The sequence below is a fragment of the Artibeus jamaicensis genome, unplaced genomic scaffold, assembly GCF_021234435.1.
Source record: "Artibeus jamaicensis isolate MK-2021 breed Jamaican fruit bat unplaced genomic scaffold, CSHL_Jam_final contig_490, whole genome shotgun sequence".
Classification (NCBI taxonomy): domain Eukaryota; kingdom Metazoa; phylum Chordata; class Mammalia; order Chiroptera; family Phyllostomidae; genus Artibeus; species Artibeus jamaicensis.
Window position 1 is genome coordinate 2,737,329 of NW_026521861.1, and position 18,019 is coordinate 2,755,347.

The 18,019-nt window shown below is 50.4% G+C and overlaps 2 protein-coding genes across 7 annotated transcripts in view; one reads left to right on the forward strand and one right to left on the reverse strand.

Annotated features, from left to right (window-relative positions):
• The window catches only part of CNNM2 (cyclin and CBS domain divalent metal cation transport mediator 2), a 143,990-nt gene extending 133,176 nt beyond the window's left edge, over positions 1-10,814 (forward strand). For 2 of the 3 annotated variants that reach the window (XM_037159367.2, XM_037159368.2), the window contains one exon: positions 59-10,814. In XM_037159367.2, the coding sequence (XP_037015262.2) occupies positions 59-268 (210 nt within the window). In that variant the 3' untranslated portion in view covers positions 269-10,814. The remainder of the gene's footprint in view (positions 1-58) is intronic. The other variant, XR_008392240.1, reaches the window with a different exon arrangement.
• The window catches only part of NT5C2 (5'-nucleotidase, cytosolic II), a 103,477-nt gene continuing 96,267 nt past the window's right edge, over positions 10,810-18,019 (reverse strand). For all 4 annotated transcript variants that reach the window (XM_037159370.2, XM_053668478.1, XM_053668479.1 and 1 more), the window contains 7 exons: positions 16,714-16,821; positions 16,364-16,430; positions 15,589-15,759; positions 14,217-14,268; positions 14,040-14,100; positions 13,718-13,894; positions 10,810-12,083 (listed from right to left, as the gene is read on the reverse strand). In XM_037159370.2, the coding sequence (XP_037015265.1) occupies positions 11,853-12,083; positions 13,718-13,894; positions 14,040-14,100; positions 14,217-14,268; positions 15,589-15,759; positions 16,364-16,430; positions 16,714-16,821 (867 nt within the window). In that variant the 3' untranslated portion in view covers positions 10,810-11,852. The remainder of the gene's footprint in view (positions 12,084-13,717; positions 13,895-14,039; positions 14,101-14,216; positions 14,269-15,588; positions 15,760-16,363; positions 16,431-16,713; positions 16,822-18,019) is intronic.

The following is an 18,019-nucleotide window of genomic DNA, read 5'->3' on the forward strand; positions in this document are numbered from 1 at the left end:
GGGAACCCCGAACTAAGCATTCTCTCGGTTTGTGTTCTGTACCATCTCCCGGCCCCAGATCTCCAGACAGCAATACCAAAATGCCTTGATGGCATCCCGGATGGACAAAACTCCTCAGTCGTCAGACAGTGAAAACACTAAAATCGAATTGACTCTTACGGAGCTGCACGACGGGTTGCCAGACGAGACGGCCAACCTGCTCAATGAACAGAACTGCGTGACGCACGCCAAGGCCAACCACAGCCTCCACAGCGAGGGCGCCATCTAGGGCGCCCCGCCGCCCACCCGCCCGCCCCGTGCCCCGCGCCCCTGTCGGACAGCGAACCCCATTAGCGTGAGCTTGTGTGCCATGCTGCGTCCTGCGACTCCTGAGACCAAAGACTTTGTCCCCTTTCTGGAAGAAGCAGAGGAGGTCGTGAGGGCAGGAATGGGCCCTGGAGCTGGAAATCGACAGCGAGGGTGTGGCCTTCGCCATTTCGGAGATGAACTACTTCCGTCCAAATAGAATCATGTTTATTTTTTCAGCTGTACCTTTTTATTATTCACTCTCCTCCTTCCTTGATTTGCATGAAGTTGAAAATTGTTAGGATTTATTTTTTTCAAAAAAAAAAAAAAGAGATCACGTTTTTAAAAGTGTCTTTTGCAGAGTTTTAAGTTGTCCTGCCTGAACTCTGCAGTGACCCCGTGATGTGACCCTGCTGGGACGGACTTGCCCCTCCAGTTGCCTTCCGTGGGCCCTCCCAGCGAGCGGCCCCCTCGTCTGCGGCCCGGTGACTGTCGCTGTCGAACCTGAAGGATGAATGAAGAGGACCGCGCCGATGCCCACCGACCAGCCGGGTCTGTGACACTGCAAGTGGCGCCTCTACAGGGACCTGCCGTCGCCTCTCTGAGCTCAGTGTTGTTTTAAGTCAATGTTTAACTGTGTCCCTTCCCCTCAGAAAGGTTTAAATTTTCTTGGAATGTGATTGTGCTCCCACTCTTAAGGAATTTTTATCACCAAAATGAATGTTAATGAATTTTAAACCCATGGTTTATCATTGGCAAGTGGCAAGGTGGCTTCCCCCCGACACGCCCGCAGCCACCGGGGATCTCGGGCGCACCGAGCCCTCCCCGCTGCGCCACCGCCCACCTCCCCACCCAAGATGCTGCTACACGGGTGCCAAACGGAAATCATCCCGGGCGTCGGCGTGAACGCGGTGTGGGGCGCAAGCTCCTCCCCTTCCCGGCTCAAGCTCCTCCCCTTCCCGGCAGGCTGTGCGTCGTTGTCAGAGGAGGAGCCCGCCTTCCTGCTGTGCTCTGTGCTCCACGCTGAGGTTCCCCTAAACCCGTACTCGAATGGGGGCACTTTGGGAGCCGCCAGCCCCTGCCCCTCTTTCCGGGGAGTCAGCTGTCCCTCCTCCTGTGTCCCTGGGCCTGTGGGGCCCAGTGGTGGCTGTGTCCTCCGCCCGAGGACCTTTCTGCCTCCCGCCTCTGATGTGCCCACGCTGCCCAGAGAGGCTGCCTGTACAACCAGGGTTAGTGCAGCCCCGGACGGGGATTCGGAAACCAAATGCGTGTTGTGGCCGGTTCTTGTGTGTCTCCACCGTATTTCAATACCCAATGCATCACGTGTAGAGAAATTCCTGTTTGAATTCTCAACCGTCTCATCTGTGTTTTAAGTGTTAGCCCAAGGGACACGTGCATTTCGTGGGCGACATCTGTACACTGAAGGGAATTCATACCAACCACAGTGTCTATGCAGCGATGTCAGTCTGCGCTGCGGCCTGTCCCTTCCAAGAGGAGAGTGTTGTCTCCATGGGGTGCCACTGAGCGGAGGGCAGCCCCGGCGCTAAGCGGCAGTTTTCTCCTCCCTCCTCTAGGTAGGAGTGTGCACCCCGGGATGGCTCTGCCGGGCGGGAGCTGTGCTTGGGGAGGAACTGGTGACCTGCTGGCTTGCCTTCTGGCGGGCAGTCTGGTGGCTCCAGTGTCGAATGCACGCTTGGGGAGGGGTTCCTCGGCTTGTCGGTTCTGCAGCATCCGGCCTCCCCTCGTGGGAGAGGGTCACAGGGGTGCCCCTAAGGGGGCTGAGGGTCCTGCTGCTGGCACCCAAGCTGCCCCCATGGCGTGGAGCCCTCAGTATGCAGCTTGACATTAGTGAGACCCTGCACCATGGTGGGGGTCTTTTATACACAGATCTTTCTGAATTTAAATCCCAATCTCTTAATCTACATCTGGCTGAGTGCACCCCAGTATGGCAGGAACTGGGGCTATCTGTAGGGTGTGCAGAAACTAGTGTTCCCTGAAGTGGAGTCTGGGCCTTGCAGAGGGAGGGCGCCTCTCCCCCGACAGCGGTGGGGGTAGGGGGGGCCTCTCGGCCCCGTGGGCACCTGCCTTCCCTTAGGTCTGGCGGAGCGTGGCCTGACGGGCCCGGGCTCCTCTGGCCTTCAGGGTCTGGGCCTGTCAGCCTCTCCTGGTCCATTGGCTGCTCCACAAAGCCTGTCTCGGCGCCTTGTTCTGGGGGAGCCTCTGAAATTATTTACTGTGCCCGGTTGCTTTCAGAACATTACTGCTCCTCCCCCAATCCTACAGCGCAGCGGGAGTCCAAGCGGAGGAGAAAGGCTTGATTCCAGCCTCCGCCTCCCTGACTTCAGGGAGGAACACAACTTCTCAGTACCTGGTGTGGTGGCTTTCTGTCCTCCCTATAAATGAGCTGGCAGGGGTGGCTTTGCAGAGGGGGTCCCAGAGGATGAAAGTCTAGCCTCGAAAGTTTGTATTTTTCTACAAACCACTCTTTACCTTTGACTATCTACACTTTTATAACAGGGAATACAAAGCAATCCCTGTCCAGACCCAGAGGAACAAGGGCTACCCTTGGGCTGTAGTTACATCTGCTTTGGGGCACACTCAAGGCTCGTAAATAACAGTGTCTGAGCTACGGGATTTCTTTTCCAGGCCCCACCTTCTCTCTGGAAACCAACTTCAGGCTGTTGAAGGAGAAATGCTGGGTCACGGCTTCTCTGGGCAACAGGAGAATGGTTTTGGCTCAGAAGGTCTATGCGATTCCCGTCTATGAATGGGAGTCCAAGAAAGACCATCGATAGTCCGGGTCTCAGCGCGTGGTTGTCAGTCCTTAGCATCACCATTGACGGTTCTCTTCCGGGGCCACTGGCTTTAGAAGCAGGGAGGGGAGGGACTGCATAGCAGATGCAGGTCCTGGGGCCCTGAGTTCTGCCGGTCTCTGTGGCGCTGCTGTGGAACCTCTCCTTTCCCTAGCAGCCACCCTGGTGTCCCAACTGGGTTCCTAATGTCTGAGTGTTCCCAGCACTGTCTGCTTCTTTGTCTGAACAGATGTGGCTTTTCCCTATTGCCTTAGAGGTTGTCGCCCTATGTTTCTGTTTTATAGTCTGGCAAGTCCAAAATCATGTATTTAAACTCTTAGGAAAACAGATCCTTAAGATTTGTTTCTGAATATTGGGTGCTAATATACTAGCTTAAGCCTTGGCCTTGATTCTTACAGAGTTTGAACTTGGAACAGTACTCGGTCCAACTCTGTGCTCCCCTCTCTCCTCGCCTCACTTCCCGAAGGCAGCGCGGTACCCATGCCAACATAGCTGGCTTCCCTTAGTGGGAGGGTGCAGGGTGTCAGGCATCTTGCCATTTTCTACTGTTATTTCAAGGAACTTGTGTACGACTGCTGAGTGCAGGACTCCACACCATTAATACGAAGCTTTTACTGTGAATACATTTACCTGTGCTGTCCCCAGGACCATACAACTAAAGGACCAGCTTTTTCAAGTCTAGAAGAATAGTGGTAGATACAAGTAGAACTGCATTTTCCCCCAGAAAATGAAGCAACAGTTACTTGGACTAAGTCAGGACCTGCCCTTAATTCCCTCAGGCCAAGTAGTGGACCTAAGTAGGCTGGGACTGATGAGCCTGTGTCCTGGTCGGACAGAGACACCGAAACCCAGCCCTGTCATCTTCCAAAAACCAGTGGCAGGGACCTGTGGCCCTCTTTGCCTTTCCTGGGCCAGGAGACCGAGGTTCCTCCACTGCTCCCCAGGGGTGACCCTGGGCAGAGGACACTTGGGCTGGCACAGGAAAGCGCTCACCTTGCTCCCTGGGATCTCAGGAGGCCCCGAGGGTTGGCTGGGTGCACACCACGTGACCCAAGCTCACTGGTGGCGTGGGCAGAGGGAACCGCCCCTTGGCTTCGATTCCAGAGCCGCGCTTCTCTGCAGGGGCTGAGCGCGCCAAGGCTGCGCTGGCAGTGCAGGTGCGGAGGCTCCTACTGTGCTTTCCTGCAGAGGACACAGGCTCTGGCCTTGGGCGAGGTTTCATTCCATTCTGTGTTCCGGGCTAGTGGTGCTTGAGTCCGGCAAGGGCATCTGGGCGAGTTGTAGGCTAGCCCAGAATTAGGAGGGGTGTAGAGAGTTCAATATGAAGGTGACATGGGGATTCAGAAACTTTTCCAATGCAAATTTATCAGTGAGTGACCTACTCAGTGAATTTTTATACCTCAGGGCCATTTACAAATCTCGATCTCTCCATACTTCTTTTGTATTCAAGAGGGCTGACTGGAGAGAGGATAGTTCCGAGAATCCCAAGCTGAGGTTCATTTGAGGGTGAGGGGTGCCCCCAGGACCCCTTGCTGATGTTAACATCCTCGAAGCCTTCATCCTCTGGGACTTACAGGCTCTCCTGCAGTGAATGCTCTCTCGCTCCTTTTCCTTCTGGTCAGCCCTGAGGACAGGAGGGAGGAGGCGGCAGTTCATAGCAACTGCAGAGCTGGGAGCAGCTTTCCTCCCACCTGCTCAGCCTGGGGACCTTCTGTTCCTTAGACCTTTGTGGCTGGCCCAGTGCAAGTAAGCTTCCTCCCTGTGGCACTACTGACATCGTTGTCTCATAGGAACCTGACATCGTTGTCTCATAGGAACCACCTTTAGTACCTTGTGACGGGAAATGCCAGGCTGGAAGCAAGATGGAAATGCAGGGTCTAGTGACAAGAGAGTCAAGCTCTAGGAGTTTATATGCCAAGGTTCCTATATGTACACAGAGCCAACACGTCCTATAAGACTTGAGTACATGTTTTCGAGTTTAATCCCCAGGGGTGTATCGAACACGAGCGAATTGGAAGAACGACAGGGAGCTTCCTCAGCTGGCAGGGTTTTCCGGCATTTGCTCACCCACATCTGACCAACGTGGATTCACTCAGAAAGTGATTCTTCTGGGGCCAAGCTCCTCTTCAGATTCAGCCTGGACAGAACTAGAAAACGGACCTGCTAGGGCCTGGGCCCCTCGGCTATGAACAGCCGGTCTCAGGCCTCCAGAGCAGAGAGGAGTGGAGGAGCGGGGGAGTGAGCGAGGCCTGGGGACGCCTCTGCCCAGAGCCCCCCCAGCTTCGGACTCGCGGCTCTCGTGTCTGCGCTCTGCTGAGAAGGTCGAGTGCTTCGGTCCGTGGACCTTCCTTGTTTCTGGAGTCCTCTAAATCTACAAATGTATATGCTTTATTTTATATTATTATTTATTAATGTACATACGCCTCTACTGTTAGTACGTCACCCGTGACTAAGACGAGGTCTGTCCTGGAGCCCCCCATCCATGGCGCCTAGGGTTCTGTTGTCCCTGAAAGTGGGTGAGAAGGCACCAACTTTCCCTTTTTGTCTTGAACAGGTTGCTGCTCTTACGTTGGTCCTCACGTCCCCGGGCCCTTGTATTGGGACCACCTCTATTCCTGATGACCAGAGTTTGGGATGAGGATGGAGGCGGGTCTCTCAGCTGTGGCAGGGCCTCTCAAGTACCTCCATGAAGTACTTCAGAGGTGGCTTCCCGGGGCCGGCTCTGTGCTCTCTGTGGTGGTGCAGCATGGCCGGGAGACCAGAGCCTCTGTCCTCACTCCCACCCCGCCACGCCAGGCCGGTGGGCCAGCCCTGCAACAGTCTTGGACCCCCATTCCTGCCCTCGGATAACAAAATCCAACTCTTTGGACCACGGAAGCTGCCTGCCCATCCTGGGCTTCTAACATGCCTTTTCTCGGGTTCGAGGCCCAGTGCCAGCATTGCCTTGGCTCTCAGTGAGACCCTGCTTTGTGTCTGTTTTCCACCCTCCTTAGCCTCTAACTCACTGTATCATAGTGTACATTCGATGCTTTTCAGCAGTGGAGTCTTCTGAACACAGTATTCCGAGCTGTGTACATAAACCTAAAGCACAAGTGACATGTATAGGTTCATGGGCTGACTGTCATAATGAATGCATTTTATAATTCAAATGATGTTGTAGATTTACAATCGCTCCTATTTATTTTGTACCAATTTATTTGTAAATTTTGTGATTGTTTTAAAAGGTTTTTGTTCATTTCTATTCTATTTAGATAAATGATTTCCTGTCCACCCTCCTAGCAAACGTGTGTTCCCTCTCCCGCTCACCTCTGCAGCACCGGCCTGGGCCGCCGCCCGGCTGCCTGGCTCTGCGGGTGGGAAGTTGGAGACTGGTTGTCAGCACGGTCACACGCCAGAACGTTTCCTTCACGCGGACACCACAGTCACGTGTTCAAGAGAAGTGGGTGCCGAGAACCGTGCCTCCAACTTACAGCCCTTTGCAAGGATCGTAACCTGCCCCCCATCAGTTTATTTATTTAGGGACAGACACCGAGGGTATCTAAATTTGCCCCTGAAATTTGCTGCTCAGTCACTAATAACACAGTTCAGCTGAGCAAATATCTGAGCTGTTCTTTTCTAGGCAAGACCAAAGGCCTCATGCAAGCCTCTCGGTTGGTTCTTGAAGATGGAAACGGCGCTGTGTGGGGGCCTCCTGTGCTGCATGGAGCCTGGGGAGGAGCAGGGACGCAGCAGGCGCAGAGGCCTCACCCCGAGTTAAGAACGTCGGGTGTCCGCACAGTGAGTCACGTTCCGGTGCCCTTCAGGACTCGAGGGCGCCCCACGTTCCCTGCCGTTCCAGTGTGCGGTCCACATCCCCCCATGACCACTTCCTGTCCAGGCTTCTGCTGCACCTTCCCCTCCTCACTCACCCCCCAGACCCTGAGGATCTTCTGGTCGAGGCCCACAGCCCTTCTGCCATCCACTCCTAGCCCACATCTTTTTGGGGTCCCTTTTTTCTTCTACTTTAAGTCTCTATTTTCAATGAACTGCTGACGAGATTGGCTTGGGACACTGCCTGACTTAACCACCATCCCGCCTTCCCCATCATTATCCCCAGGTTTTTCAAAGTAGAAGGTAAACTTCTATCTCAGAGAAGTGTTACCTTCCTGGGAGCCTGTCTGCATCCCTGGGACACAGAGCAGAAAGCAAGCAGGGCCCAGGGAAGGAACGTCTCCAGCACATCCACACCCAGTTGGAAATGGGTGAATTTTCTTGTGAGATGCGGTTTGCCTAAGCTCTGTCTGCGCCCAGGCAGCACCCACGTGTTGGTTCATCGCTAGGCTGTATCTCGAGAACAGCCCTGGGGTTTCTAGTTTGTGCGACAAACCGGGCTCCCCAGGGGTCAGCGTGGCACTTCTGAGGACAGGCAGTGCCCAGAGGTTCTTGTGGAGAAAGTGAGTGGTACGAACTGAACGACCTTTTTGTAGCTTGATTTCTGAAAACTTAGCAGGTATTTTCTAAAGGTAATTCATCTTAATAGAGGTGATTCCTTATTGAGGCCAGAACATTGAATTAGATAGCTCAGTAACCTTTTGCTTTCTTTATGTAACTTTTATCACTTCCTCTCTAAGCTCCTCACCTGTGCTTTTATTTTTGAATAAGTCTCAGAGCAAAGGACTGCTTGTGGGGCCCTCTGTGTGGCATTCTGGGGCACGCTCTCTCTCCTGGTGGGTGACTGTAAGGGCAGAGGACACAAAGGGAGACTCGGTTGCCAGGACTCTCAAAGTGCTTTCCCGCTCGAGTGCTAGCGCTCAAACAGTGGGTCAGCCTCAGACAGGACTTTTACCAGTTCTGCTACATCACGGATTTGAGGGCAGCGGGGCCCTAAAACGAACTTACTTGCTTCAGAATACCCACCCACAAGTCAAAGGTTACCTCCGACGAGAATCTTCTCTCCAAGACTGGACACTGAACAAACAGGTTTGCTTTTGTTGTTGTCATTGGGTTTGCTTGGCAAGTCCTCTTTCCCAGTGTCTCAGGAACTTGTGACACTTGAAAGGATTGTCTTTATCTTTCATGGGAAGAACGTGCACTTGGCTGCCTGGGCTCCTTTCTGCTGGTGACGTTTAGCTTGGCCCAGACTTGTCGGGCCTCGTCTACAGCCCTGGCTAGACACGTCTGTGGGGAGAGGGGAGCTCAAAGGGAGAGCAGGCGTCTGGGGGCATGTTCGTGCCTGATTCAGATCATGGAGCAATCATCTAATCCACCTTTTTTCTAGTAATAAAATGGAGCAAAGCTAGCTTCTTTTGTGGTCAGAAACATAAGGACTAGATCAAAAACTGGTCATTTTGTTTTAAATTGGAGAAAACAGATGACGACCTAGACTTGCAGTACCAGAATCAGCAAGCTTGAGATGAACTGTGTTTAATTGGGAGTATTTTGTGTTTAACTGGGAGTATTTTATGGTAAAGCTCTTTGGAGAGACTTAAACTACTGCGTATATTTTATCCTTGAAATTACGTACCTTTGTTGCAACAGATCAGATAGTTATGGCCTTGGAATGGAGACATCGTGCCTGAGGACAGGGAAGAAGGGCTGAGACCTCCAGGGTAAACAGAAAGGTCGTCTTCTTTGTTTGGTAAACAAGAGCATTCTTTTTTTGACTTGATTCTGCCCCACCTGCACACTGAGCAGCGAGGACAGTGTGAAGTGCGCCTCCTGTTGGTGGCAGTCAGGCCAGGGGGGCCGCGGGCTCCTGTGTTGCCCAGCTCTGCTCCGGGGCTGCTGGCCGCGTGCACGTGTCCTCCTGCTCCCTGGGGGTAGAGCATTCTGTTTTTTCTATTTTCAAGACTGCTCAGGGAGCTCCCCAGTAGAGATTTCATCCTTAGGGTCTCCTTAAGTTATGCATCATTGGAAACTGTCCCATTTGAGAAAGAAAAGAGCTCTGTGCTCTAGTCACCAAGAAGGAATGTCATGTGAAACCTAAGTACTAACATGGAAACTCCTAAACCCAGTGAGGCATAGGGCCCTCAGCTATATGGCAACAGCTAGGCCACAGTTAGCGTTTTCCCACCATCAAAGATCGAATAGTTTCCATGACATGGAATGTGGGCAAGGCCCCTACCCTTAACGCAGACCTCGATATGCAGTTGTCTGTCTCTGGTTATTTGTGGTGAATAAGCAGGGTATTTTTAAATGCTCCTAGCAGCCTTGAAAAAAAAGCAAGGCTTTAAACTTGTTTGCAAAGTATTTCTTAAGTAAATAAATCTGATTTAGAAATATCTAAGCATGGACAAAGTACTTTTAAATCTGACATGTCACCACCTGCACCTTTGGAGTGGTTGCTTAAAAACATTACCAACATGACCAAAGGGTTTGTTGCTGTTGTTATTTTAGTTCTAAGAACCACTTCTCCTAAAAGTGCCTAGAAAGGGTAGCTTGAAGGACTTGCTTATTTTGGGTCTCAGCAGAGCTAGGCATATGGTAGGAGGAAATCTAAGGTCAAAACTGACTTTTCTGAAATACACCATCCAAACTGGAATTGGCCATCTTAATGGAGGTGCATGTACAGGGTGAGTCTTCTTGCAGAGGGAACCCAGCGGGGCTGGGCTCCCTGGTGCCTCTGACCAGCTGCTGGCTGGGGCGGTGCGGGGGCAGGTCCCTGTTAGCCTGCACATGCCCTAAGACTGGAAGTTCTGTCTAGCACCCCAAAAGTGGCACCTGGTACTTTACAAAGCCTGAACTGAACACTAAGTGTTTTCCAAATACTCAGGAAAGCAATTCTGAAGAGTTGGGAGACCTGTCCGCTCACAGTCTGAATTGCCTCAGGTTTTTTTGTTTTTCTAAGGGGGAGGGAATTACACATTTCAAGTCCAGGTTCCTTTAACTACTGGCCACAGAGGCACGCACCCTGGCGCTTTAGCGCGCCCTGCTGCAGCTGCTGCGGGTGCCCGCCTGCCCCCTAGCCCGTGCTCCCAGCAGCACTGTCGGAGAAGCAACGCTCTGTCTGGGTCTCAGACACTCGGAATCTGAGCTCCTTTAAATACTCTGGGGACCCTGGAGAAGGCTGTGATGGACAGTGAAGGCTTACTCATTCCGGTCGTGCTTTTCACTCCTCAGTCTTCGTCCCCACTGCCAGAGAGACGTCTGACTAAAAGGAGGCTATCCCCTAGACCTTACTCGGACAGCACCAGAAGTGTGGCAGGTTAGAGCGAAGTGCTCGTGTTGGCTGTTGCTGTGACAGGGAAGGAGTGTAAGTCTTTTATTGTAAGTTAGCTCTGCAGTTATAACTCATTTAGAAATTCGCTGGCTTTCAGACAATTTAAGAGCACGGCAAACTGGGCAACATCTCTGCCTGGAGAATAATAACAACTGGGTGACCGTAAACCCATTTTCTAAAATTTAAAGCAAGACAGTGTTTGATTGCTGATGCGACCTGGTGTAGAGCCACAGATATTAAAAATGGTGCGGTAATAGGGCCTTAGCTAAATTACTGTTTCCTACGTATAAAATGAATTTTTAAAAAGGGGGAAAAATCTTACCCTATAGTCCTGTATCAAAAAACTTTCCGTGAAAAAATCAAGGCCTATTTAAGTGCTATAGATTCAACTACTAACCAGTCATGCCAGACTGTCTTTCTTTTGAGAAGGCCACGTCAAACTGATGTCACTAAGTTAAACCTGAACACAACCGTAATTACAGCTGTGCTACAACAGAGGGGTCCAAGCCAGTGTTAGAAATACCGTGTTTATTGAATTCTACAGCAGCTAAGCCACCTGCCCAAGTTGAGCAACGACAATGAGAACAGAAGAGTCCGTGGAGGTAAAGTAAGCGTCTACACCGCGCTGGGAACGGCCGCCGGCGCACTGCACTGGGAGGGAGGCAGGCCCCCGCAGTGCGGCCCGGGCAGACCCCACTCCCCATCTTCCACTGCTTGACCCCGAAACGCAGCCTTCGGCTCCAGAGGACAGCGAGGGCTGGGATGGGGCGACACGGGCCACACTAATGGATTTCACTCCGTTATGCTGTAATACAAGAAATTTCCTTTGTCCTCTTTCAGCTAAATTCTCTCTATAAATTTATGCCAAATGAGAAAAAGATTTTTTTGTTGGGTGGGGGAGGGGACATTTTTGGTATCAATTACAGAAATGTAGAAACAGAGGAAGACTGTTGCCTCAAGATGAAATTGTGCAGTTCACTCCAGGTCAGCTACGCAGCAAGCAGAGGACACTTGCGCAAAGCCGCTGACGGACCGCAGCCTTGCCAGTCACTGAGGACACTTAGAAGCTCGTAAAAAAAAAAAACCTGGCAGAAGACACGTCTGATCATGGAAACAGTGTGTTTCTCCAGCGATGCCCAGCACTATGTGACGCACTGAAAAATGGGTTTGGGAGGAAGAGCACAGTTTGTAACAGAACAGCATTTGGGGGTCCCGCTCCACCCTCCTCCTTCCACTCCAGACCCCCACCACCACACCGATGGCGAAACAGGGTCACAAGCCACAACACAGCTGCCTGCATGCAGTTCAGCTGGCGTTACCCTTGCTTTTCCCAGCACAGACTCCATGACAATCGTGAACCATCTGTGAAGAGTGCGGACACACGAAACTAAAACAAGTACCTCCCTACGGTTAGAACATCTTAAGGTCTTCAGAAACTCTTCAGACGCCTTTAATGCAGTGCCCCCCTCCCGCTAGAACCCAGACAGGGACATGGTCTGCTCCTGTGAGTCCTGCCAGAGCTGTTTACTGGGTGCTCAGGGTTTTGGTGTTCCTCTTTATTCTTCCTCCTCCTCCTCATCATCATCTTCATCATGGCAGTGTGTGATTTCCTGGGGGGCCAGTGGGAAGAGGTTGGGGGGTTTAATCTCACTGATCGACCGTGTCAACTGGTGCCGCTTGTAGTCGGTATCTTTAAAATCCACTGAAGTGCGGTTCCGGGTGGCGAGGGGGGACTCCACCTCGTTGATGTCCACGTGCGTGTGCTCCACGGTGGACTCATGCGGCATCTAGAAGGAAGGCAGGGGTCAGAGAGCAGGCGGAGGGAAACGGCTATTTCCCAGGTCCTCCCTCCTCTTCATACTTCAAAGATGCTTTAATATCCTGTCTCAGAATTCCAGTCTAAGAACATGATGAACCTGCATGGTCTTTCTTTTGATTAATGATACTTACTTTTCCACTCCCAAGGTCGTTCCACACTGTGTGCAAAAAGAGCACCTCCACCTCTGCAGGCTTCAGCAGTCTGGGTGCCGCCGCCTGACCAGGAAGCAGCCGGTCTGCCACCGGTGCTGGGCTTTCCTAAAGCACGTGCCACCCGGTTTTACGACACAGGCGTTGAGCGTGAAACAACCCGCCAGCAAGTGCGTCCCCACCTGGAGCCCAGAGGTGATGGGGTGCTCATGAGGCTGTGGATTGCACAGCGGGTGGCCGCACTGTCCCTCACCTTGCATTTACAGTCTCCGCCAGCAGATAACATGAAAGCGTTGACTGGGTTCCAAACTACTTTTAAAGTAATGCCATCGTGAGCTTTCCACTGTGAAGCTCCAGTGTTTGGTTGAAGAGGTCTAACACTCAGCTGCTTGCCTGCTGTGTAAAGAACCCTTTCCAAATCAGCCCCACAACTACTGCACACACTGGTGCTCCTCCCTCAGCTGAAGCTGATCCTAGCATTCCACCTTTGACTTTTTATTTGTCCATCTTCTCCGGCTTAACTGCTCCTTCCTAACCCACCTTCTCGAAAGGACTGCTCCATGGCGAGCTGTTTACACTGTTTCCCACTCTTCCTTAGAAATCAGGTGAAACTCACCATCAGAACTTGGAGGTCAAAGCCTTCCCCTTCAGCTTATTTCTTTGTGCCTAAACTTTTTGGAAACACTCAAGATCTACTGGGTAAATATCCACAGGAAGCTTTACTGTTTAACTTGTTTCACTGGTTAAAAACAAGTTCCACTTCACTGCTGGATGTATAATTCTCAGTCCAGTCCAGCTCCAGTCCAGGCCACACAGTTTACTAATTCTTTAGGCTTCAGTTCTTTTAAAAGATCTTTGGTCTCATGTTTCCACTTTCCAGCAAAATTTAAAAATGCTACTTGACTACAGTCTCTCAAGTTCCAGGAAAGCAGTGGCAACTGCACTCACAGAGCTGGGAAGCCTCCTGACTTCCCTGTCGCCATAGTTACAGTCCTCTCCCTCTTTAGGGGACCACGCACAGAGACCACATGCCAAGGCAGTTTGGGTCCTGAAATGTCTTCCTGGAACTCCCTATCCTCATTCTCCTCAATCCTCAAAACTGTGCCCAAGCCATTTACTATAACCTGAAGCTGGGTAAGAAGAGAGAGACCTATTTCCTAGCAAAAATAGTCCTAGAACATAAGACTATGAAACGCCACATTTCTCTCATTTAGTACTAACAAGAAAGGAAAGTCTTTACTATTCAAACAGCCTACATTAGTAGATTTTAGAGTAAAATTACACCCTGTAACACATTCTATCTTGATGATACACTCTCAAAGACTCCTTTTTATACAACTTACCCCTTGGGCTTTGCCCAAACCCTCCTGGGCCATCCCACGAATCTGGCTGCAGAGCTCAGCTTTAAGAGTATCTTAACTACATACAGTAGCTTAAAGCAGTATCCACTCACCAAGACGTGAGCAGCTCTGAAGAGGTAGCTGAATGGGTAGTACAGCAGATTGATGAAGGATGCTGCATAGAGATCAGCATAGCGCATCACCTGACTGGCAAAGAGGGTTTGCCGGGAGCCGCTGCGAAACAGGCTCCCCATCATCCCGTAGCACATGTCCATGTCATGAGTTACTTTCTGAAAACCAAGAACGAGAGTGTCAGCTCATTAAAAAAAAAAAAAAACTTATTGAGTATTGGCTTTGTGCCAGTCCCTGTACAAAATCAGAAATATGAAAATCAATTTTATTTTCCAAGTTTTCTCCCAAATCCCACTGGGATACCTTAATGCGTCTCTGGATGGAGCTGATGTCCGGGCGCTCGTTGCTGCTGCTGTCCAGGTGCCTGGGGACAGAAAACCCAGTGTGAATCTCCAGAAGGACACCGCTTGTGCCCAGGTAACTCCCAAAAAGGCAGACGGGTTTTAGGGGATAAAACTTCAAAATTAGAAAAAAACTTACTTGTAGAGTTCAGCCAAGAAAATATCCAGGCTCTGAAGTTCTTCAAAGAGTGCTAGTTAAGGTGTGGAAGAAAGAGGAAAATATTTTAAATGAAAGAAAAAGCACCCAGTTTTAAACTGCTGAAACTGAATGAAAAGGTTGCAGATATGACTGAAGAATAAAGCCACAGGTGGACGCACACAAGAGCTTCCTTCTCCCCATTCAGGAAGGCCCGCGGCTCCCCTGCCTGCGGCCTGGTGGTGGACCACCACCACAACGCCGTCCGTAACTGCCTTCTTCCCACTGAAACATCACTGACCACAGCTCTGCTCCAGCTGGATGCTAAGCCTTCCATACTGACAGCGTGCCAGTTCACCTGATGTCCTAGATGTGTCAGCAAAGCAAATACTAACACAGAACAAGGTGACTGTCCAGTTACAAGTGTAGGAAACAGAGCCCAATCAACTAGCTACCTAACACTTCATAGGTGGAAAGCTGAAAATGTGGATGAAAGGCTACCAAGAAAACCCCACTGCTACGTAGAGACAGCACCAACAGCCAGCATCGGCTGCATGCTCCCCTCTCTCGGGCTCCCCTAGAGAGAGAATTAAGCCTTAATGTAGTTTCTATAATATATATAACAACTGTCTTCATCTGCCATCTTGGGGATAACAGGGAGTCATTTAGTCATTTTCTCTGTGCTGTGGGTCAGATAAGAAGCCACTGTTGACAAGGGCTATTACTCCTGTCTTCTTTATACACACGACACCTCAGTTAAGTCGCATCGGCCTTATGTGGTAGGTGTTATTATCCTCATTTCACATTTGAGGAAACCGAGGCAAAGGGTGACTCGGTGGCTCACCTGAAGGCAGCAGGCGTCACCTGTCACCACACTGGGTGAGGCTGGCTAGCACTGGCCCAGAACTCGTATGTCAAACATCCTCACGTAACTAAACCCACAGCTCACGTTTTGGTGTCCACAGTGTAACCTGGTTCCAAGAATGGAGTCTGGCCCTTCTCTGCTTCTCAGAAGAGCAAATGAAAAACACCAGGAGGTGGTTAACGGAGAGCCGTCAGCACCGCTGGACAAACGGGACCGCAGAGGGGCTCACACGTCGGCTGCCACAGTAACAGAACTTGGGGGTAACGTTTTCTAATTTAAAGGGGATCAAGAGGAAACTGAGCAAGATAACATCTAGTATTTCCTCAAATTCTGGACTTCCGTGAACTACCTGGCTATCTGGGAAGAAGGCTGGCAGACATCAGGGCCCATCCTCTGGTCCCCCCGACCCTACACAGGAAGTGATGGCGCAGGCAAGAGGACCGACTCACAGCCGGCCACGCACAGGAACTAGCCGTGCCAAGGGTCTACACAGTGGGTAACGCTCCTTACAGCTCTTATCAGTCCAGACGTGAAGCTCCTGTGCAAGTTCAGGAATCACCAAGAAAGTTCGCCACCCTTGCCGTTTCTTTGATTTTAAAATGTCCCCGAAAATGTGATCTCCGATATACAAAATATCCTTGCCCTTGGCTCCCAACAGGTCACATATTGTATCAGATGAACCTGAAACGACAGAACAAAGAATGAGAAAACAAAAATAGCCCCACATTAAAAAAATCAGCATTCCCAGTACCACAGCCAGCAAATGCTGTGCTGCTTGATTTTATTCTTACAATTACGTGAGAGACAAAGACCCACCACTATCTTTTTATCGCCTCTAAGACAAGACCTTCAGTTCCCATGTGGTGAGCAGAGCCCGCAGTCACCAAACCCGAGAGCAGTGACACTGTATGTCGCAGCGTCAGTGACAGCTGCAACTCACAGTTGGCTGTGTGCGCCCAGTTCGCACACCAACACAGCGTGCATCTGTGTCTGCAGGGGCTCCTAGAGGACCCCTCTAGAACCATCCCAAATGATTCCAGGAAACTGAGAAAAAGCCTCAAATAGGTCAAAGAAAGGTGAGGGTACAACAGATCCTTTCCGTGAAAATCAAAGATTGGCTGGGATAGACTAAACTGGGAGACGACTGAAGTATTCGCCTTCAGCAAGTGACACCTTCAGAACGCCAAAGGGGAGACCTGCCACTGTGCCCGGAGGACAGCAGGAGCACCTCCTTGCTTCCGTGGTGAGGCCTGCGCCAAGCCACTCGGGGCCCTCCGCCACTCACCTCCGGAGTACACGATGCCATGCTGCAAGGGGCCCGTGTAGGTGCCGATTTTCAGCTTGCCGGTTTTCTGTGAGAGGAGAGGATGGACTCTGTAACTCTCTATCATATCATTCTGTCACGATCTCTACCCAAAATGCTACCTGGCTAGGCAACCAAATGAAAGGCACTCTTAAATTATATACATTTTTAAAAGTATTTGCCTATCTCAATTAACACAAAAAGTCTTAGCATAATTTCAGAAGAGAAACACAGCTAAGGAGTTACCAATGCCTGTTCCCTCAGGGAGAGCAGGCATCGGGGAAGGGCGAGGGGGAAGGACAGAGCACTCACAGACCGACCTCCCAACTTACAGTATCCACCTGACGCAGTACCGTGCCCTCTCCAAAAAAGAGCGGTTTGCGTGCATCCACCAAGATCAGGTCAAAGTAAGACTGCCACGGTCGATGGGAGCTCCCAGGCTGATGGGGGAGAAACAGCAAAAGCTGAAACATCACTCCTAACCTTAAGGCACTAATATTTAATCTCACTCAGATGCAAGAAGTGTAGAAGTACTAAGTATAACCAGAGAATCCCACTATTTTATTTTATTTTTTAAAGATTTTTTAATTTATCTTTAGAGGGAGAGAAATATCAATGTATGGTTGCCTCCTGTGCGTCCCCTGCTGGGAACTGGCCTGCAACCCAGGCATGTGCCCTGGCTAGGAATTGAACCGTGGTTGCTTAGCTCCCAGGCCCTTGCTCAGTCCACTGAGCCACACCAGCCAGGGCAGAATCCCACCATTTTATTAAGAACATCTTGTACCTAATAATCTCTACTACATTTTAAGTCATTTCATCTACTTACTGCACAGAGACTTAATGTATGAAAGAAGTGTGCGCACACTCTGAAATGGGCTACAAGACTGAGCTCAGAGGGTGCTAAAGAGAGACCCTGATCAATACCCAAGAGACAAATGAAGAGAGAGGCAGATCAGCATCAGAACCAAAGTGCAGACTGACACAGAGCTGTGAGGAAATTCTGCTGGTTAAGCCCTTGGACTGATGATCTGGGCGCACAGTGGCCTTTGGCTCAGACTGCGTGCTAACCACAGCACTAACGTAAAAGCTATGCCCATTCACCTTATTTCCATCCTGAAACTAAACCACAGCGTTGACCTTTTAAGGTCAAGTTGAAGAGCAATGAATGCTGTGTTTTTTAATCTCAAAATAGGGATTTACTGATACTTACTCAAAGTCTAGGATTAAAATCCCACAAGTATGTGATTAAACTGCAATGAATATTCCTTAAACCTAAAAGCAGCTGCACTGCAAACAGAAAGACTTCTCTGCGAAATACCAAAGTTAACTGTTCCCTTAGCATAGAACTCATCAATAACTAATAGCAGAATCTAGAAGTTGTCAGGAATATGCATAGTTCTTGAGCATAAAGTTGTTCTGATCCCACCCTACCAAATGCCCCATGGATACCTCTTTCATTTCTGCTACGAAGTTTTCAGATTGTGAGCAACTTTCAATTATAACAGTACTGCCACTTATTTCTCATGTTAATGAAGATTACTGAATGGGTCCTGACCAATTCCTTAATGTCCACATTCCAGGCTGATTAAATGCACTCATTATTACTAAAGCAATGGTTTAGTAATTTATATAGAATAC